At 46.4% G+C, this 21,669-nt stretch overlaps 1 protein-coding gene across 10 annotated transcripts in view; it reads left to right on the top strand.

Moving 5' to 3' along the window:
• The window catches only part of ZNF618 (zinc finger protein 618), a 173,579-nt gene that overhangs the window by 116,739 nt on the left and 35,171 nt on the right, over positions 1-21,669 (top strand). For 6 of the 10 annotated variants that reach the window (XM_065648309.1, XM_065648308.1, XM_065648304.1 and 3 more), the window contains 4 exons: positions 9,737-9,826; positions 12,002-12,079; positions 13,092-13,181; positions 20,401-20,589. In XM_065648309.1, coding sequence (XP_065504381.1) covers positions 9,737-9,826; positions 12,002-12,079; positions 13,092-13,181; positions 20,401-20,589 — 447 coding nt within the window. Of the gene's footprint in view, positions 1-2,973; positions 3,058-9,736; positions 9,827-12,001; positions 12,080-13,091; positions 13,182-20,400; positions 20,590-21,669 lie in introns of all 10 variants that reach the window. The other 4 variants (XM_065648310.1, XM_065648306.1, XM_065648301.1 and 1 more) reach the window with 3 other exon arrangements.

Here is a 21,669-nt window from a genome sequence, read left to right as displayed (position 1 = left end):
ACTTAAAAGGGGCCGATAAGAAAGATGGGGACAGACTTTTAAGCAGAGCCTGTTGCAATAGGACAAGGGGTGATGGTTTTAAACTGGAAGAGAGGAGATTTAGATTAGATATAGGCAAGAAATTCTTCCCTTGAGGGTGACGAGGCACTGGAACAGGTTGCCCACAGAAGTTGTGAATGCCTCATCCCTGGAAGGGTTCAAGGCCACAACCATTCCATGATCTTATATAGAAAATTGCTAATATACCCATAAAAGTTAAATTTCTGCCCCTTTCGCAAATACTGACCAGGTGGACCGTGTTTATAAAAAGCCGGATGTTAATACTTTGCAACAGATTTCTCGGAGAGTTCCTAGGCAGCGAAAGTGATGGAGAGATATATTTATTCAAATAAAAAAGGGTAAGAATGGTAGTAATCTCAAACTGTTCTAGTCATCCATCAGTTTATCCTGAAGATGCCAGGAGAGCTTTAATGAAGATAGAAATACATCCCTCCACTGTTCATTGAGATGTGATACACTTTCCGTCTTCCAACATGGTTGGAATTTAGCAAGAGAAAAGGTGTTCAAACAGCATTAATTACTCCAGATTCTTCTTTCAACCTGAACCTGTGTCTACCGAGCTGCATGTTGGCATTTCAACAATAAACCTGAATAGCACATAAAAAACCAAAACAATTTTAGGTTGTGGTTTTTTATTTCTTGAAAACTATATTCCAATCATTTGTAAGCCAAGAAACCGATCAAAAAGATGCGGCAGTTGAATAATCCAGCTGGCCTCACCACACTTCTCGGCTTTTTCACCTCTAAGGATCTTTATAACCAGGGAAGGCAGAGCAATACAGGGGTTTCCTTCTTAAGATTTCTTCCTTTCAACCTAAGCAAAATGGTTAGTGTTCTTATCTTGGCTGATTGTAGAGGGGAAGGTTCTGCATCCTTCCTAATTTATTTTAATTTTAGTTTGTTCTTTACAAAGGTTTATGGATCCAGGATCTCTTTGTCAGTGCCACTCAGTCATGTAACTATCACTTTTTTATTTCCATTTTGGAAACCAGGCAGTGATAGTCCTGTGAATTCCCATCTGGAAATGGGACAAAATTTCTAGTCAAGGACGAATGAGTAGGAAAAAGTCAAGATGAGATTTGCTTTTCCTTTATGAAACTCTCAGCGCTACGTCATTTAATCTAGACGGTTGTGATAAGTAGTGTGTATTCCCAGCCAAACCATTTTGATTCCAAAAGGAAGTTGAAATAACCTTAATTGTGTGTTGTGTGTGAGTCCACATGGGCTGAATTGAGTTTTTTACTTATGATGGAGATTCAGCATCCTTATTGATATAAAACATGCATCTTCCTGCATTGACAGGTGAAGTATATACCAGTAAAGCATTTTTTAAAAATTATGTAAGGTTGAGGATTTTCATTGTCAAATTGCTGGTAGTAGCAGCTTAACACACTCTTTTCAACTTTTTTTTAATCTTACACTTAGTTACAAGTTGAATAAAAAAGAATCCAACACTTCCTTGAAATGACGCCAGAATGAAGAAATAGGAAACTAGACCTGCTGGCTTTAATTATTTTGTCTGATCTGTCTGAATTTGGTCATGGAGTGTGAATGTCCTGGTTCATTATGCTGATTTTTGGGATTCTCGTAAAACAGAAAAAAAATTTCACTTTAAATTGCTGATATTTGCTGTCTGTTTGGATTCAACTTTAGCATAGTTTTAACTATGGGAGAAAGAAATTCATTGATTTGTAACATTCTGAGAACACCTGGGAAGTATTTTCTGTGCCAGCATCCAGTGAGTAGTACCCAAAACACCTTTTCCCCAAAACGTTTTAAAACAAATTACAGTACGTGACCATCAGAGTATTAGGAAGAAGTGAGCTGTCTGTCAGAAATTAATTCGGGATATTCCCCTGGTATGGAAGTTCCTGCCAGCCTGGCCTCAAGTTTCCAGACCTGCAGGGGTTCCTTCCAACCCTGGATGGTCTGCGCTTCAGTCTCCATCCTGCTGATCCACTCAGCTGAGATATGGTTTGGATAAAGTGACACAGAACTCCTAGAATTCACTGGTCACCTGCTTGAACGCAGCTTAAAAAATGCTATAAGGAGTCAGGCCTGTGGCTACTGGATGTATCCAGCTCTTCTTAGGAGCTGGGCCTAAGCTCTGAGATGCTTCAGGGGGAGACGGGACACAAGCCCGTGGCTCCGTGCTTCTCGCTTGTCATTTAGCATCTTGCCAGCTTGAAGGTGAGCTAACGTCTTGCGCTATTTTTTGGTCATTTCAAGGGATTGGGCCCCTCTGTATGAGGCTTTGGGATTGCCTTTTCTTGGCTTGGAGCCTCCTTCGCCCAGCACGGGAAGCACCGTGCTAGGTAAAGGCAGCGTCTGCCTAAATGTCTCCAGTGTTCCTGATAGAGGCCAAAGGTTTGTGGGAAGGAAGCGAATGATCGTGAAATGAGTGATCCTGGAATAGTTTGCCCACAGGGACAGTTTCTTCCTAACCCCCACTTAGGAGCTGGCTTGTGCCTTTGTGTGTGAGGGTTTCTGTCCTTTCCAAATTTCTGGATTTTGTTATTCTTTAATCCTTACTAATGTAACTCTGGATACTTTAATCCTCTTAAGGAGTTGCTGCTGACTTTGGGCTCAGTCCTGCTCCCTTTTCAAGGAATTTTGCCATTAGACACCTGATGTAGATTGAAACTGATTTTACTGGCAACTCTCTACTTGGCTGTAAAACGTGGTTGTAAAGCTCGTAATTTCTGCAAGAACACAGTTTGAACGCGGAGTAGCTGGAGTTGTACAGGCAGTGAACTCTCTGTCTGCAAACATCCATCCTACCTCTGCCAGTCCAGCATGGAGAAGGAAACCCCTAAAGATGCCAAAGGGGCAGGTCAAAGGAATTGTCCGTGAACCTGCGTGGGGAATATCCCGCTGGCTTAGGAAACCATCCGTGTGTTCCTTTCCCTCCAGGTGCCCCTCTGGCTGCTGAAAGGGAGAAGAAGCCTCTCTCCAGAGCTGTCTTTGTGCTGCCCCGGGTGGAAGCCACAGAAGCAAGTGAGGGTCCCAGGTTTTTTTTTCCTCTGTTCTGTTGTAAGGAAGCAGGAGCTGCACTTTGGTTTTCTGGGGGAGGCTGCTCTGGTAGTCCGTGCACTGAACACGGCTCAGAAGGGTGTTTCCCAGTGACACCTATCTCAGAAAATGCCAGCCTTTCCTCTTTCTTTGTATTGGGTGGTTTAGTCATGTTTGCTTTGGCTTTTCCTGGAGTGTTGGAGCTGCTCATGGTTCCTTTCAGTGAGGTCAACATCCCAGGAAAGGTGATGCCATTCACCAGCTCCAGCACTCTGTGTTTATCACCAGCAGGACTGGTAAGAACTCCAGCATCCACCAGCAGCTTTCCAGGAAACAGTTAAGGAATGTGAAAGCATCAGAACATCTTGTGGACTGTCCTGCAATCCACCTGCCATGGCTGGAAGGAGATGCTGATGCTTCCTTGCCACATACGCCTCACTCTGAAAGCCTGTTTGGGGGGAGAAACATCACAGCCTGAAATAGAGAGATGACAGATAAATGTATTGCAGCGGACTTAACCTTTAAGAAATCCAACTGTCTTCTGCTTTCAGAGATGCTGCTGGGCTTTATGAACTGATTGGGAAGTGTTGTTTCCCAAGGTGAGCCAGGAATGCGGAATTCCTGGAGTTTGGTTCTTCCTTTACCATTCTCAAACCTTCTGGTATAAAGGTGCCACGCTGACCATGGAGCAGGACAAGTAGTGCTGTCCAGACTGCCCTCTTATTTTTTAAATTTTGCTGCTTTGTTCTTGAGTGGGACCTGGAACGCTGCTGGATTTTAGAAATAATTCATCAGGCTGTTGGAATCTATTTACATTTAGCAGTTTTGCCCTTCCGCATTTGGATGCTGTCCCTACTGGACAGCTATTTCTGCCATGCTCTCTAAGAATAGGATCGCTTAGTATTCAAGAGTATTTGCAAAGTGCTGAGTCGCTGCGAGAGCTCCTCTATCAAGTGGCTTTTGTGGCTTCTTCCATTTGAAAGGTCAGTGTGCATTCTGGGTCAGGGGAAGACTGTTCCTCACCTTGGAGAAGTCCTTAAGAAGCTCCCACAGCCCACTGTGTAGAGACCCCATCACTCTGTACCCTTCTGTCAGCATTGCAGGGATGTCATCTGCATGATGGACGTAACCGTTGCCAGTTTGGGTTTCTGTGATGCTGCGCAGAGCTCTTTGAGCCCGGTGGGAACTGGTTTGTACACAGTTTTTGTGGTCTCGGATTCCTGCACTTCCAAGGGTGGGTTAAGTGATCTGTATTTTTAGCTTGTGATACACAAGTCCTGACATTTCAACACATTTCTGATTGCTATAGTTCCCTTCCTGGGTTTCTAAAGCAAAAACCACTGAGAACCTGGACCAAGTGGCCTGAGGAAAGAAGCTGCTTCTGCCTGCTGCTGTTGGGCATGTGTTCTCCGCCCTCCCTCTTTCCTGCTAAAATGAAATATGTGCTTTCTTCTCTGCCGAATATTTGAAGCAAAACAACAAAAAAATCTCAAAATATTTAATTTCTGGGAAGAAAGGTGTGCTGGCTGGTCATCCCTTGGGCAGGGTATTTCAGCAGCTACGAGTCGTTGCTGAACAGGGACCGCAGGACAGGAGCTGCAGCAGCCCCAGACACATTCCCCATCGTTTACTGGATGTGCACTTGCAAGCAGAGTGGTCAAAAATGCTTTCAGATCCCATGGAATTATTTCTTGGGGTGCTTGAAAAACCTGCCTGTTTGCCATCTCAGTATGTCCATCCTTTATACCTGAGGAACTGCCTTGTGTCCAGGCTGTTCCTTGCCTTTTTTTCTAGTAAGATGTGATGCTGTGTCTTGATTCACAAGATTAAATGTGGTCTGACTTTAAGGCCATTGCTCCTTAGACCTCTTTCTGGAGTCGCAGCTCCCCTTGGAAAGACTCATGAGCATGAACGAGGAATGCTATTTGCTGGAGTTTGGTTTTGAACTAGATGTCTCTTAAGCATTTTGAAACTCTAGATTCACAGCGGCGTAACATGGCGATTGCTCAGCTTGCAGCAAGGATGTGTTCTGCAGGACTGTTGCCTGAATAGTGGTAAGAGACAGCACCGACCCCCTGTGCTAGTTAGTAGGCTAATTAGCAGCTTTCCCTGTATTTTTCCTGAAGTCCTAATAGTGCAGTGTTGGTATCTTTTTGCTTTTTGTGGAGCTGCACTGCATTAATGCCTACCTGGTGATGGGAGAGAGCTGGAATCCCAGCAGATTTGCTGAAGCAGCACTAGTTTGGCTGCGTCTGGTACCATCTCTGCAGAGGTTTGGGGATGGGGAGCAGGGGGCACTGCCGGGTACACCCGGGCACTGGGAGGTCCCTGTAGCCCTTCCCAGTGAAAGCTGTGTTATTATTATACATGCACTGGGTATAGTGCCCCAGCTGGAGAGCGAGTTTCTTGCTAAGAAAGCTGTGGCTGCTGGGAGCAGCACTGGAAATATTGGGCGGCTGTCAGCAAAGAAGCTTTATAGGGTGAGAAGGAAGAAGTCTGGCACTTGGGTACAGCCCTAGAAGAGTGACGGTTGTTCAGAAAGGGTAAAGCTTCGCTACACATCAGCAACCTCCTGATATTTTCTGAATTCTCTGTAAAGCTCCTCGTCTCTCAGACCTGGCACTGTTTTCTGGGTGTTACCTCCTTTAAAGAGTCAAGGAAGAGATGAGTACCAGTGCCAGCTGGGACAAATTCTTACTCCTCATAACAACTTGTTTCGCTATAATATCTGGAGGTCATTCTTCCTTAAGGAAAGCAATCCCCTAACAAAACAAGCAAACCCCTCTTCTCTTGGGGTGTGCTGTTACACTTTTTATCGTGTTTTCATTTTCCCCACACAGCCTAGGGAAGGCAGTGGCCATACCCAACATGTGCTACTCAAGTCTCTGCTGGTGACAGCAAAATCCCCCCAGTCTTTCCTAAGTTACAGACAGAGAGCCTTGCCTGTTTGAGTCTGTGCAATCGTCTGCCTCTAGCATTTAGTTTTATTCTGCTCTAACAACTTTATTTATTGAGCACTTTTCTTCCAAACTAAGGCCATAATAGTTTTCTTCCTCCAAATGGAGGTCTTGAAAGTGCTTGGTGCTTGGTATTCCTTTGAAGAATTAGTCTTTGGTTCATCTACCACATGGCTCGTTACACTTCAAAAAGGAGGTTGGTTTCTTGTCTTGTAGGCCCAACAATGTGGGACTGATAACTGATGACACGTTATGAATTTTCTCTGCTAATAATTGACTGGATTTTATTTGCAAGAAACATCCAGGTATTCACTGACAATCATTACATTGTCTTTGTTGTCACAAAAAGTCCAGGGCAGATTGAGACCCTCAGCGCTGTTATACAACCGCAGAAGTAGACTTCTAAACATTATATAATGAACATAGTTAAATGTGACCCACCAGTGCTTTTATCACTTGAATTTTCTCACAGACGTGTTTTTCTTCTCCTCCTGCTCTTCCTTAAGCAGTGCACTGTCTGAAGCAGCGAACCCTTTTCATCTCGGTATAGATGCCCAGGGTCTGTCTCGCTTGTTCAGCCTAGACTTTTAAAAATCATTTAGATCTAGCTTAGCGTTGCTGGGTTCTGATTAAGATACAAATATATTTTGGTAGCAGGGGTCAAGTTCCAGTGCCCAGCTGTTTAACACCTTTTATATTTGGCTTTTTTCTCTTCTGGATCACCATCGCTTCTACTTTCATTCTGCTAAGCAGAATAAAGGTCGGAAAGTGATTCTTCATTTAGTGTTGAAACCCTGTGTGCTGGTGGGCTGCAGCAGTGAGCCCAAGTGAGCAATTAGACTGTACCAATGTATACTAGCTTAAAAGATTTATTTATTTTAAAAACAAAATACTTGGGAAGTAAAATAAAAGCTTACTTAATGTGCATACTCTACTGTGTTTGAACATGGTGTGGAAGAAGTAAAAATCATAGAACTGTAGAATTGTTTTGATTGCAAGAGACCCTCAGGATCATCAAGTCCAACCATAACCCACCCCTGGCACTGCCCCATGTCCCTGAGAACCTCATCTCCGTCTGTCCAGCCCCTCCAGGGATGGTGACTCCAGCACTGCCCTGGGCAGCCTGTTCCAATGCCCCACAGCCCTTTGGGGAAGAAATTGTTCCCCAGATCCAACCTCAACCTCCCCTGGCGCGACTTGAGGCCGTTTCCTCTGGTCCTGGCACTTGTTACTCAGGAGAAGAAACCAACACCCCCCCTGCCTCCAATGTCATTTCAGGCAGTTATAGAGAGCGAGAAGGTCTTTATATATAAATATATCTATTAAAGATATATATATACTTTTTTATATATATATATAGGTCTTTATATATAAATAAGGCTTTAAGTTTGCTAATCATATGGATACATGAATACAAACACTGAGCTACCCCCGGGGAGGTTCTGAGCAGCTGCCTGTCCATGGAGCCGCGGTAGCTGCTGCGTACACTCCTGTGTGCTCCTGTGGTGGGTAAAACACATCAGTTTCTAGATCCTTTGTGGCTACACAAGCTGATGCATTTTATTTTGCAGTGGGCTGGTAGCACACAACCCATCAGCGACATGGTGTGAACTGTGGGGTTGTCCTGTGCAGGGACAGGAGTTGGACTCGATGATCATTGTGGGTCCCTTCCAGCTCAGGGCATTCTGTGATTCTGTGATTCTGTGTGGCCGGCTGACAAGTGCAACGCTGCAGGTTGCAGTGGGGTGGCTGCTTCTGGGTGTCAGTCTGTACCCCGAGGCGGATGGCAGACATCGGAGGGTAGAAAGACCCCACCAAGTTGACAAGTGAAATTTTCCTCCTACCCTGACGTGACAGCTGAACCACAGATATTCACTGTCCCTGGTCAGACCAAAATGAATTCATAAGCATCATGAGCTTTTTTCCATCTGTCTCCCCCACACAGCTGTGGTAACGGGGTCGGCTGGTGCTGGGATGAAGAGAGGGGATCGAGGGTACAAACATATGGATGTTGTGTCCTTAGACTTCAGTAAGGCCTTTGACACCGTATCCCACAGCATCTCCTGGAGAAGCTGCAGCTCCTGGCCTGGATGGTGTATCTGTGATGGATAAAGAACTGGCTGGAGGGCCAGGCCCAAAGAGTTGTGGTGAACGGAGCTAAATCCAGTTGGCGACCGGTCACGAGTGGTGTCCCCAGGGCTCAGTATTGGGGCCAGTTCTGTTTAATCTCTTTATCAATGATCTGGACGAGGGGATCGAGTGCACGCTCAGTGAGTGTGCAGATGACACCAAGTTGGGTGGGAGTGTTGATCTGCTGGAGGGTGGGAAGGCCATACGGAGGGATCTGGCCTGGCTGGATGGATGGGCTGAGGCCAATTGTATGAGGTTCAACAAGGCCAAGTGCCGGGTCCTGCACTTGGGTCACAACAACCCCAGGCAGCGCTCCAGGCTCAGGGAAGAGCGGCTGCAAAGTGCCTGTCAGAAAAGGCCCTGGGGGTGTTGGTGACAGCGGCTGAACATGAGCCAGCGTGTGCCCAGGTGGCCAAGAAGCCACCAGCATCCTGGCTGGTACCAGCACTGGTGCGGCCAGCAGGCCCAGGGCAGTGACTGTCTCCCTCTACTGGGCACTGGGGAGGTCAAACCTCGAATCCTGGGGTCAGTTTTGGGCCCCTCACACCAAGAAAGCCCTTGAGGTGCTGGAGCGAGTTGGGAGAAGGGAACGGAGCTGGTGGGGGGCTGGAGCACAAGTGTGATGGGAGCGGCTGAGGGAGCTGGGGGTTCAGCTGGAGAACAGGAGCTGAGGGGAGACCTTCTGATCTCTGACCTGCCTGAAAGGAGCTTGGAGCCAGGGGGGGTCGGGCTCTGCTCCCCAGGAACAAGCACCAGGAGCAGAGGAAACGGCCTCAAGTTGCGCCAGGGGAGGTTGAGGTTGGATCCGGGGAACAATTTCTTCCCCAAAGGGCTGTGGGGCATTGGAACAGGCTGCCCAGGGCAGTGGGGGAGTCACCATCCCTGGAGGGGTTTAAAAGGCATTTAGATGAGGTTTAGGGACATGGGTCAGTGCTAGAGTTAGGTTATGGTCGGACTCGATGATCCTGAGGGTCTCTTCCAACTGAAATGGTTCTATGATTCTGTATGAAACCAGGCCCTGTCAGTCCTCTGCTCATTGAACACCTCACTGTCCTGCGTGCTTTGGATTGTTGATTCTCTTTGGTTTTGTTAGAACATGCCCATACAGGATCTGGGATGCAGTTAGTGATCGCTGAGCAGCCGCAGGGAGAACCCAGTGTATATCAGCGTGTAGGCACATCCAGCCTGGGGTGTAGTCAGCGTATTAAGTTCTAACAGCTCATCCTTGACCCTGGGGTTGGTTCTACTGGTTTGTCCCCATCCTGCCCAGTACTTCCAAAGGAGGTTTCAGCAGGGCCTGCTGCTCTGTGTCTTCATTGCTCTGGGGTCTGGTGGAGGCTGTGCCAGAGAGCAGAGCGGCATGAAGAGGAAATAACAGATCAGAGCATGCCCCAAGCCGCAGAGCAGGGAGCGCGCAGGGGACGTGGTGACACAGTGGTTGTCTGCGTGCCATAGAGATTTGACAGAGCACGTGGGGTGGGCGTAACTGCGTGGGGTGTCTGATTGAGCAGCGTTGTCTGCAGTGCTTGCCTTTTACCTCCAAGTTTCTAAAGTGACCTGTTTTCTTCTTCCTACAGACAATTTTAGGTACACGTGTGACATTTGTGGGAAAAAATATAAATATTATAGCTGCTTCCAAGAACACAGAGACCTACATGCCGTGGATGGTGAGTACTGTTTTTGACACTCAGACACCCAAGCTAGAATGAGAAGGTGTTGGGGAAGGCAAACTGTGGTTCTTGCGGCCCGCGATGTCCAGGACAGCACAGCACGGCTCGCTGGGCTCTGGCAGCGGAGCCACAGTCCACAGGCACTGCAGGAAGAGATTTGCTGTGCTCGATTGTCTTTGTGTGCATCCAAATAATACCTTCTGCGGGGACCTGTGGTACTTGCAGTCCTTCTGTATTAAGGTTCATGGTCAGGATGGGTGTGCTAGAACCGAGCATCTGAAGGTAAATTGTCAGTCTGGCTGCTCGCTGGGCAAGAGCCGTTTGCCTTTTGGTTTCTGACTTCACAGGTTTGTTCCCAACGTGCTCCTTGGTGAGAAACCACATTTCAGAGTTGAGAAATGTTTTGTTCTTGTTAATCATTGTGGCAGTGAACTGATGCAGTTGTCAGTGGACCTCACAGGCCAATTGCTCCTCTGTGAATGTAGATGTGGCCGAGGCTGGTGACACTCGAGCAGAAGCAGACACCTTCTTCCAGAAACAGTGTTTCTTTTTTCTACACTGGGGGAAATAGAAGCAACAAGCCACTGTCTTTGGCTTGCCCCTTCCTTACTGGGCATCTAAAGCTCGACTCAGATATCACAGATACTCCAGGCTGTCGCTGTGTGTGCTCCAGATCTGTTGGGACTGCTCCTCACTTGGCCAAGGACGGAGCCCTGGCAGAGTTTTAGAAAGAGGCTGCTTGGAAAGCAGAAGGTTTTGAATAGCTGAACTGTCTCAAAATAGCAAGTGGTTTTTCACAATATGTGGTGTCTAGAAAAGTTGCTGGTTTCAGCTGAAACGTGTGGACATCTGAACATGCTCTAAGAACAGCTCCTGCAGCGCACCGCGGCAAGTCCCTGCCTCCCGTGAGGAGCCAGAATTAAATTACGGGGACTGAAAGTCACTGTGAGATGGACCTGTCTGCTTCTGTCAGAAACGTGTCCTCATAGCCGTGGTTCAGGGAGCTCTGTCTAGGGTTACGAGAGGGCTTTGGAAGTGGCTTCCACTTGGGTCTTGCATGAACGCTCAGTGTCCGTTCCTCCGAGGGGCTGGTCGTGTTTTAGCAGGCACAAATGTAAGGCAGCTGTGTGGCTGAGCTTCACCTGGGGCTGTGTCAGTGTCAGAACAAAGGCCTTGAGAATCTGCGTATGTTAGGGCTGGGCACGCTGAAATAGTTCTGTGTGGATGCTGCTGGGAAGAGGAGGGACTGGGGCACAAATCCTGGTCTGTTCTGTGGGGCTGAAATAAGATGAAGCCATGCGTGAAATGCAGGAGGAAAACAAGGCCATTTAAGAGGATTTAATTTCTGTTTTGTTTCTTCCCCTCCTTCTTCTATTCTGTGTTAGTTTTTAGTGTGGAAGGGGCCCCAGAAAACCGGGCAGGTAAGCCGAGATCCTTCGTGTGCTTTATTTCACAAATCTTTTCAAGCATTCAGTAGTTCAGGCACAGCAGGTCCGATTCTACACTTGTAAGAGTAAAGTTTTGTCACTGATTGCAGCGGGACAGGGAGCATCCTCCCTCCCTCAGTGTCTACAGCAAGTAGATTGATGCCCAGCCCTAGTAGATACCAGGCTTTTGTTGTACACACAATTGTTCAGGCTTCTGAAAATCAAAGAAGCAGGTGTTTCATGTCCTTGGTGATGTAGTGAATTGTTCAAGGCAAAAATTAAATTATTTTCTAAAAAGGGTTGGGTTCTGATTTGTTGCTAGCTGTGCCGTTAGATGGGAGAAGGTCACTGGTCTGTATTTTGTGAGCTGACTTGCTTGCAGACTGCGTTACCGTGCCCACTTTCAGACAGTATGACATCATTAGACAGGAGATGCACTGGAAAAAAATCAGAAAATGTGGATCAGGCTTCGCAATGTGTTTGTTCAGTATTTCTCTGTATTTTTTTAAATATTATATACCTACAAAACACGTTACTGGGCTGAAAGTGGGGGTCGTCCTGGGGCACCTGAGGAAGAAGAGGGACAAGTCAGACAGAGGGGTGATTTCGTTTGTAATTCCTGTCTTGAAATCTTGTTACAGATGGAAATGTCATTACAGATGCAGGAGCATTCAGTGCCCGTGCAGCTGTAGAAGGAAAACCTGAGGCTGGTGTCATCCCTCTTGCTGGTTCTGTTCTCTTGCAGACCCCTATGACCAGGCTGTCATAGCAGCAGATGAAGTGAAGGAGGAGGAGCCGGAACCGTTCCAGAAGATTGGTCCAAGTATGAGACATTATACAGCTTAAAATGTGACAGAGAAAGCATGAGGGTTTAAAATCTGGCATTAGCTGGGGTGCCTCTAGGAAAACCAGAAAGGACTGTGTTACACAGAGGTGTTGGGACCTTACGGGTGCTGAAAGATGTGTTTAGGTTCAGATGAACACCAAACACCAACAGCCCTCGCCTGAAGAAATGCAGCTTTGTGATGATTTCTGCTCAGGAGCTCTGCAAAGAGAAGAGGAAGGAGTGTCAGGAGAAAAACAAATCGGTAGTGATTAGGGAGGGTCTTCAGGTGTATTGACAGATGGCAGACGATTGCGTTCACACCACCTTTGTGGTGGGTTCATCAAACAGAGTGAAACAAAGGGAGGACCAGACTTTGCCAAAACATTTATCTGAATTCTGCATTTTGGAAACAATTGATTAACCCTGGATTTTCCTTTGGCTTGCACATTGCTGTCAGTTCTGTACTTCCCAGCACTGGCAAGAGTAGGAGGTGTCTGTATGTGGTTATGCTATTTCATTATTTCAAGTACCCCCAAAGCAGGAATTACCACAGTTGTTGCAGAAAAGTCCCTCCTCCTGCAAGAGAAATCTACAATCCCAATATAAAAGTTCTGTAATTAAGACTTCAACCTGACAACTTGTTTCCTCTTGTCCACAACATCACAGACTGTCTGTAACCAGAAGACAAAACTGTGTCATCTGTCACATAGACTTTAGAAATGGATTCTCTCCTTTGTTTTGTACACTTAAGTGCTGTAGTTTCGGGATGATCTCCTGTAGCTTGTTCAGTTCTACTGGACTTTTTATGCATGGTCCGTCCCTCTGGATACCGTTTCATTTGTTGGGAAAAAGGATGTGTGAATTACAGGGCAGGGAAGTTCCAAGTGCATGAGGAACAGGCTCTAGTTTTTGTCACCTGGCCAGTTTCTGTGCAAAAAGTCAGGAAGCCAGTGATCGTGTGAGAGGGTGCTGCTCCCTTCTGATCTTTGCCTTTGTTTTGTCTTCACAGAAACTGGCAATTACACCTGTGAATTCTGCGGCAAGCAGTACAAATACTACACTCCCTACCAAGAACACGTGGCGCTGCATGCACCCATCAGTGAGTATCCTGCTGGAGATTTGGTCCCTTACAGACTGTGATTTACTGTGGTTAAACATGAGGGTCGCAGCTGGCAGGACGTAGATCTTGTGCTGACCAGGGCACTGTAAAGCTGAGCTGGAATCTCCTCTCAGAGGGACACTTCCTGTTAGGTCTGTAATGCCACTGAACTTTTACCAAGGCCCACAAAATTCTACATATGTCCCTTGAGGGTTTGATACTTTATTTTGTTGTTTAACTGAAGTGATGCACAAAATTTTTGGATTCCCCTAAATAATGAGGGACCATCCATGCTAGGGAAGAAGCATCTTTCTTACGAGCTTCTGAGAAATTACTTGAGACAGTGAGTTAAAGCTGCTTTTCAAAATCACTTAAATTACCTTGGCAGCTTGCTACTAAATCACAGACAATAAAATATTTATTTCAGGGAGCTTGGGAAAAGGCAGTTCTGAGCATACTACACAACACTACGATCCACACTCTGGAGAGACACTATGATCTGCACTCCCCAGACAAAGAGGCAGGTTTTAATGAGCAATTAAGTGTAATTCAGTGCAAAATTTTAGTAAAATAGTTGAGAGAAATTCTTACTACATGCCGGTTTTGAATGCTTTCAAAGTATGCAGAAAAGTTCTTTACACCTGAACTTAATGCTTCTTTCACAGCATTGCCCTGTGCTTTATTGCAGTTTCAATGCTGTGAGCCAGCGTGGCTGCTCTTTGCCCATGTCTGTCCGGCTGCCAGCATTTTGACTGATGAGGATGGACAAGCTGAGCGCATTATCATTGGCTCAGTGAGTTCTTTTATCAGCTCACTTGCAGCCAGCAGAGGGAGCGAACGCTCCTTCAGCACCAGGTTCAGCTGCACTTAGGTTTCTTAGTTCCTATCATAAAGCAGGTTTGATTTCAGACATATATAGAAATAAATTGGAAACATAGTCCACCAGACTGTCACTTTTAAGGTGGGTCAAGGCTTGGTGGCTCTTGACAACTCCCATGTAGGTTCTCTGAAGCATGGAATGGACCAGGATCATGGTGGAAGGTGCAGGGCATAAAATACCTCTACCACCATCACCACAAAGTTAGTCTTACCTCCCACCTGCCCAAGGGGAATAACCCAGCGCTTATGATCGCGCACATAACAGTTATTCCTAAACACCCCTGCATCCCCAAACTCCACCTCTTAATTCAGATGTTGGTGGTGATCAGCAGTAGGTCAATCTCCCAATACATTATAGATTAATAATAACAGATGAGGCCGCAGACACCAAGGCTTTGGTGTCTGCTCCACCCCTGTACGGACAGCGAAGGAGCAGCATGCTGTAAGGACTGCACATCGAATCTCCAGTACGTCCCATTCCAAGGGGACTTATCACTATGGATATCTCCCCATCCTCCCAGCCAGCTGCACCTGCTGGTTCCAGTCCAGACTCTCCAGCATAAAAGAAGGCATTTCCCGCAGTGGGCCCTGCAGGTCTGACTGCAGGTACGAAAGGTCCACACAGGTGCTGCCCTTCTGTCCGTGCAGGGGGCAGCTGCAGGCTCCTGATGCCCAATTTTGACTAGCAGAAGCCAGTTTTGGAGGAGGAGGCGCGCTCTTTTGAACACTGGGATCGAAGCCATTCTTGTGCCATGGTTTCTGCACTAATCTTTGTGAAAGCAGAAGCATCTGCCCCTGCTGCGGACTAGACCAGCAGTCACTGCGATGTGCAGATACGTTCCCAGTCATTTCAGCAAATATCTTTAACTATGAGGACACTTCAGATCAGGATAATATTTTCATAAGGTTTAACTCCCTCCCCATAAACTTTTATTTTTCCTTTTTTTTAATTTAACCTTTTTTTTCTTTTCCCCTCTCCTAGTTCCCACGATCAGTAAGATTCATGATTTAGAGTGACAAACCACTAAACCTGATGAACATACAGGAAAGGGCATGATTAGCTCCCAAGACAGCCTGGCCAGTACATCCTCCCACCTTTCTACAGCTCTAACTCTGCTCTTCCAACTAACCAAGGTCCTGTGAGGCAGCTGTAAAATGACTTTGGAAAAGCACAACTGGCTTTTCTCAGCCCCGACAATCAAGTAAAGCTGCCACTGTGTCTTTATGCTGGTCTTGTTCTTGTGGTTATAAGGCAAATGCTGAAAAATTAGCCATTGTGGGAGTGGGTAAGGAAAACACTTCAGCATTTCCAATTCAGCTTTCTGGGTCTCTCTGTTCGAGTGCAAGCTTCCCTTCCGGAGCCTGTCTTTCTGGTTTTCTGTGATAATGGATAAAAAATTATTGAAAATGGGCTAAAACAAGGACTTGTTATCCTGCAGGGTCAATAGGACCTTGCAGGATAATTTTTGGTCAGTGCTGCTGGATACCTGCTGTGTGGAAAAGAGGTCTGCTGTGGGGTTCCCTGGAATTGTTAATGCCAAATGTCTCCTTCGAAAGTTCCTTTCTTTAGTGAGGAGTAGGAACTTTTTAATATGCTTAGAACTGGGCCATTACTCTTTTAAAATACATATTCTTATGCTGTTCCTGTCAGCCTATTCACTCTTTCTAAGAAGGGTGTCAGAGGCTGTTTCCAAAAAAAGTGGATTGTGGGTGCATTCATTGTCCCAGTTTTAGAAACATCTCTGAATGGAGATGGAGAGGAGGAGGGTTCTGAGGTTTCTTTCTGTCTTCCTCGGTCTGCTCTGTAAGATGGAACTGGTTTAACCCATTTGCAGGTGACTGGGCTGTTGAGATTGCTCTTAGGTGATGTGCTTACAGTGCAGAGAAGACCTGGTGTGTTTGGAACATGGTCTGGCTCATAAAGCCACCGAGAGTGAGTTCTAGCTGGGTAAGTCCCAGCTCCAGAGTGCGCACTCACTGCATCCTCTTCTGCAACTGCAGATGAGGCAACAGACTCCCTGGTCATGGAAGGAAGTGGTGAGAGCACTAAAGTCTGCACAGCTATCCATGTCCATTGCTTCCAAGATGAAAATCTAAAGTGGTGTCAGAGCCCTGAGTGCACTAATAGGTTCTAATGGCCCTGACCAACCTCACGTGCGGCCTACAAGCACCTTCCAGCTCCCTTTTCCAGCTCAGCTCTGGATCTTCAGTCCCGACCTGAGCTACACTGTAGGATGTTGTTCTCCAGCTCACTTGTATACATGTCCATGCCTGGCCGTGGATCCCACTGGTCTGTACCCAACCCACAGCCTGACTTCCCAGCTTGCCGTCGACCCTGTCTCATCACTCTGGACCTCCGTGAGAATTGCTGGTTTGTGTCTAACCCTGGTTATCCTCACCAGACCTGATCCTGTTGCTGGGCTCTGGATTGACTCTCTAGCTTGACCACGGACCTCTCATTGCCGTGAACTTCCTGGTGATCTGGACTCTTGGCTGAACCTGGCTGTGATCTCTGGTCCTGCCTTGCTTGCCTCTCTCGGGGGCTGTGGGATGGGCCCTGCCCTGCCAGCCCCGTGATCCTGCTTGGGAGGACAGACAGACCTACATCCACCCTGACACCCGAGATGCTCGAGGAAGTTCATCAAGCCCCTCTGCTTCCTAATCACAAAGGACACTGGATACAATTTGTTTCTCTGAAGTGGTTAAATGCAGTGTTTCTTAAAGGCAGCTGCCATCGTGGCTTTTTCTCTTAGGGAAGGGGATCTTAGTCTGGTTTCCACACAGGTCCTGCCTACCTAAGGAAAAAGCAGACCCAGATTCCAGTTGGATGGTGTGTCTTTGCTTCCTCCATCTCAGTGAGTGACATCTGTGAGTTCAGATCTTTTTCCCCCTCTCCAGTCCTATAGTGCATTAGCAACAGGCTCCACTGGCAATATTTATATGTATAAAGAAGCACATTAAGAATGTGATAGATCTGAGCGCAGGGTTTTTCCCGTGGAGAGACCTATTTCCAATAGCAGAGGTTTCCTCTCAGCATATTGAATTTCAGGTCATTGTTAAGGAATCACTCTATGATATTCATTAAAGATAGGTTTTCTTCCAGAGGTGATGATATAATTCCATCTGAACCATCCGAATGTTCGTTACCCATCCTGACAAGATCTTCTTGAAAAAAAAGTGATACACAAATTATTAGCCGGCATTTTTACCTGGAAAAAGTGAAGTTACTGGTAATCTGATGTCTGTGGTGGTGCTGCATTGTAGTAGTATGTGGATTTATGTAGCTGTTGAGGAGACATGTTGAAACCTCTGCCAGATTTTCTCCTCCACTGTCTTGCCATTGACAGAGCGTGAAGGTCTTACCAAAGGCAGGAACACCAGGAGGGACCACTGTGATCACTGGACTGACCGCAGTAACGCATGCTGTAAGATTGCCTTGATTAGATGCTCATGTACATGTTGCAGAGAGACACCTAATCTTGCTGTTAGGAGTGATAGAAAATACAGCAGCCTCTTAAGGTAATTATTTTGATGAATTATTACCCTTACTACATTAAGACTAACAATATCTAGCTGTAGCTTTGAGACAGTGGATCCTATTTATAACTTCTTCTGCTAGATGAAGGAGGACTAAGTTCCCAAATTTCTGTCCTTGCTAGACCTTTCTCTAGCCTGCTGTCAAGTCACTTCATAGTGACCAGCCTCCTGGTTAAGCCAAAGGAGTGACTCGATGTTTCTTTTGTAAGATATGCTGCTCTTCATTTATCCTCTTGCCTTCTCATCTGAAGATTCTCAGGTCTGTTAACCGCCTTCGTGAAGGGCACGCACCAGCACTGGGTCCAGTGAAGGAACTTCGAGTTAACATTGTCCTCCCAGTCCCCTTTGAGAGTGCCCTGGTTGCAAACCCACAGAGCACCTCCGGTCTTTTTAACTCCATCATTGCCCCTGGAGCTTCACTACAGCCATTGTGACCGAGCACGGCCAGGAACAAGCTCTTGTTCCTGCTGCCGAGGTGGAGTCCCCCATCTGTTAAGTATCACATGTATCATCCATGTTCCACCGTGTGCCGTTCTGTGCCGTTGTAGCACAGTGCGCTCAGTTCACCGAGCGACTGGAGATCATCCAGTGGGACTTACCCTCCACGTTACTCCTCTCCTGCCTTCTCCAGTACGTCAGCCTCAACTGGAGCATATCTCAGATGCTTTCCAAGAATTTTTTAGAAACTTCATAGCAGCAGTTATGGAATCATCTGTCCACAATGCTGTCTCCAGGCTTGCTGTTTAGCTGCAGATTTTGAGGCAGGAGATTTTTGTAACCACTCAGCAACTCAGTATTTTCATTTTTGAAAAATATCTTGAACTTGGCCTTTTCATCAGCCTGAGGCAATGAGTTCCATGGTGAAGATGACTTTTCAAGAGCAGAACAGAGGAGCTACGTGATCCTCTCTGCTTGTTTTACATAGTCTTCAGGGAGAATTTGTCATCTGATGAACTAAAGACTAAAACCTTTTTTTCAATTAATTATTAGGCAGAACTAATATTCTTTTGTCTGTCTTGTCTCACTGGCTCAAAGTCTCTGCCTAAACTCAGGGAGCAACCTTCTCTCTGCACCTGAATTTGGAGACTTACGGTTTGTTTAAGTTGTGGGGGGGAAAGAAGCAATTTTGGAGGTCTTCATAGCATTGAGACTTTTTTCTTGACAGAGAGCAGTATCTGGACTGCAGAAGATTCATGATGATGATAGTTTCATGATAGTTTCTGACACTGAATAGTTGGCTGATTGCTGCTTCTCTTGGTATAGATGGGGAATAAAGCAGCAATTGGTGGGAATGGGCCCTGTGGGAAACTATGTAAGACATAAGCAGAGAATTGTCATATCTGACTACATTTTTGCTGGCAGTTTGGCAGCGACTGGAGGACTACCCATGGGGACCGAAGGGAAGCATAGGAAGCAAAAGCAAGGCTCCTGCCTATTCAGCTGGCCAGAGACCAAGCAGAGGAAAAGTATCTTGACCTAAACTGTGAGAAAACCTAGCGCAGAATCTCCTGCAGAAATACAGTAATATTTGCAGGAAACATCATCTTGGATCTGTGTCACAGATCAAAAGAAGCAAAAAACTTGTTTCCTTTGAGTTCAAGCCATTGGGAATGTGCATGTCCTCACTCTCCAATGCTGCTGACAGGGAAAGATGAGATCGCTTCGCGTTCGAGGTGTATCGTGTCCCGTGGAATTTTGGAAATGAGCGTCCAGTCTCAGCCTTGGGTGACATTTCTCCTCACCCATTTCAGAGGCAGGTTGTGGTGCTGCCGTGACAGCCTGTGATGGAGAACTGCTCAATGGGGTGAGGATTTCTGAGTTACACTGTATAGGATGGACAGGTGCTAGTGGTATCCATCCAGTATCCGACACCCTAATATATCACCCTGTAGAAATTACTGGCAGTGAGCTTGGGCTGTGGGTTATACGAACCTTGTTTCTTACTGATTCTTCATGGCAAATGGTTGGGGTGGGACTTGGGCTTCAGGAATCATATCCAAATTTCCGTGGAAGAAGCCACTGAGGAATGAAGGGGGTTGTTAGGTTGTTTCTCCATTTTTGTAGTTGTTTTTTAATCCATGGGGCCTAGACAGAGGGCTGTCCTCCTGAAGGTTTTTCGTATGACTTTTGGCATTGAAAATTCCTGGTGAACCTCCCTGTGCATTGCAAAGACCAAAATGTAGATACATTCAAAGAGCATATCCCAGTAATAATCAGAATTTCTCCTCATGTCACCAGTACTTGTCTGGAGACGGAGGCCAAAAGGCCTTTCCTGACTTGCAGGATGAGAACTCTGCCTCCTAATTCCCTTCCATTACCAATAGCACCCTTTTTATTTGGTTAATGAGACTAGGAGTATAGCTGGAGATCTCTAAGATTTATGCAAGACTCAAGTAACAAAGATGTAAACTTCTCCCTATTCAGAGCTCTGAGTATCACATTAGAAACCTGCTTTCAAAATCCAAACTCTTATATACATAGAAATAGAGGACAGAGATGCAGGGGCAATCAAAGTGTCTGGATGGATGGATGGATGGATGGATGGATGGATGGGGTGATTCCTGCTGGAGGAGGAAAGGGTTGGTTAAAGGTGTGGAAGGGAACTAACCAGGTTCGAGAATCTGTCCCCTCGGGTGAGTGGGGAAAACGATTTTGTTACATGGGATCGGTGGATCCACAGTTGCTGCAGGTCCCCACGCGAGGGATTGGTGAGCGTGGCTGTTAGAAAGCAACCCTCCCAGAAGGCACACGGTCTGGGAGCTGACTGACTGTCCAGGCACTAGTTCTGAGTGTTCATATCCAGAGTTCTCTCGATCTCCACTCTTCGTGGCAGTGAAGACACAGGCGAGCCAGTCCAGCAAAAAAACACCGGCTTCAATAAACCGATGTTCTACCCTCCTGCACCGCACCCCCTCCGGTGTCCCACCGGCATCCCAATCCCAGATGTTCCGCGCTCCAAATTCTGGATCCCCAGGAAGCAAGGCCATCACAGGTACCAATTGCCTTTCTACCATCGACTTTCTGAACTGCTTAGTGTCCAGTCCTGCCCTGGGTTGGCTTTTGACGCTTCCTGGACTCAGTCTGCTCCATCCATGACTGTCCCAGAAAAGCTACTCCCAGAAGCAGTTGAGGGGTAGATCCTTTGGCACTTTATAAATGACAGTTTAGATCAGCAGTAGGTCTTTGTAACCTCTTCCCAGTGATAAGTTGTGGGTTTTTAAGCATCACGCTAACCACAAGGTACAAAAGACCCTGTTTCAAATCCTGGTGTCACAAACTGAGAAGGGCTTCCTGACAAGGACTGGCGTAGTGGCTTGTCAGGTATGGGGGGCTTGTTTCATTTTCAGCTTTGTTTGGCATTTAGTGTTTGTTTCCCTCAAGATGACATTTTCCTGTGCCTGAGGAAGTGAAATGGAGTACGGGTGTTTTCACAGTGCTTCACTCTCCACAGGAACCACCGAGAGCTAAGCTGGGCTCCAGCAGCAAAATTAATGGTTCAGAACCATTACAGAGGTGTTAAGACTCAAGGCTGAACCTCCCATAGTACCTATTTCCTCCTTCCAAACAATGTCAAACCTTAAATATATATATATATAAAAAAATTAAAAAAAAAAAAAAAGGAAGGCAAAGAGCACTGAAAAATAACTATTAATAAATAGGATGTGAGACATAATGTTCAAATGTCCAGACAGCAAGGAAGCAGTCTCTGACATCTATGGGCTTGCTAGGTGCATGTTCCATCTCAGTGCAGAAGAAGGGCTGGTTAATCAGCTGGTGTTTAAATGCCCCTGAAATGTCAGGCATGGGCAGGTGCCGAGTAGCAGAGGTGGCTGTGGGGCTCTCCAGGCCACGGGATGCTGAGCAAGGATGCTTTTTGTTAATGACACACACATCCACAGCTACCAGATGTTTCCGTGAGTGACCTGTCTTCTTACAGCATGTGAATCCTGAGATTCCATATTGTTATTGCACCTCTTAAGCATTTATATGATTTTATTACTAATTTGAGGTCCATCCAGTCCAACCAAGTTAGGAGTTAAAGCTGAGAAACCTTTTTTGTTAGTTACTTAAA

The sequence above is a fragment of the Caloenas nicobarica genome, chromosome 19 (genome assembly GCF_036013445.1).
Source record: "Caloenas nicobarica isolate bCalNic1 chromosome 19, bCalNic1.hap1, whole genome shotgun sequence".
NCBI classification, from domain to species: Eukaryota; Metazoa; Chordata; class Aves; order Columbiformes; family Columbidae; genus Caloenas; species Caloenas nicobarica.
The sequence above is the reverse complement of the archived record's forward strand: the minus strand, read 5'-3'. Positions and strand labels throughout refer to the sequence as shown.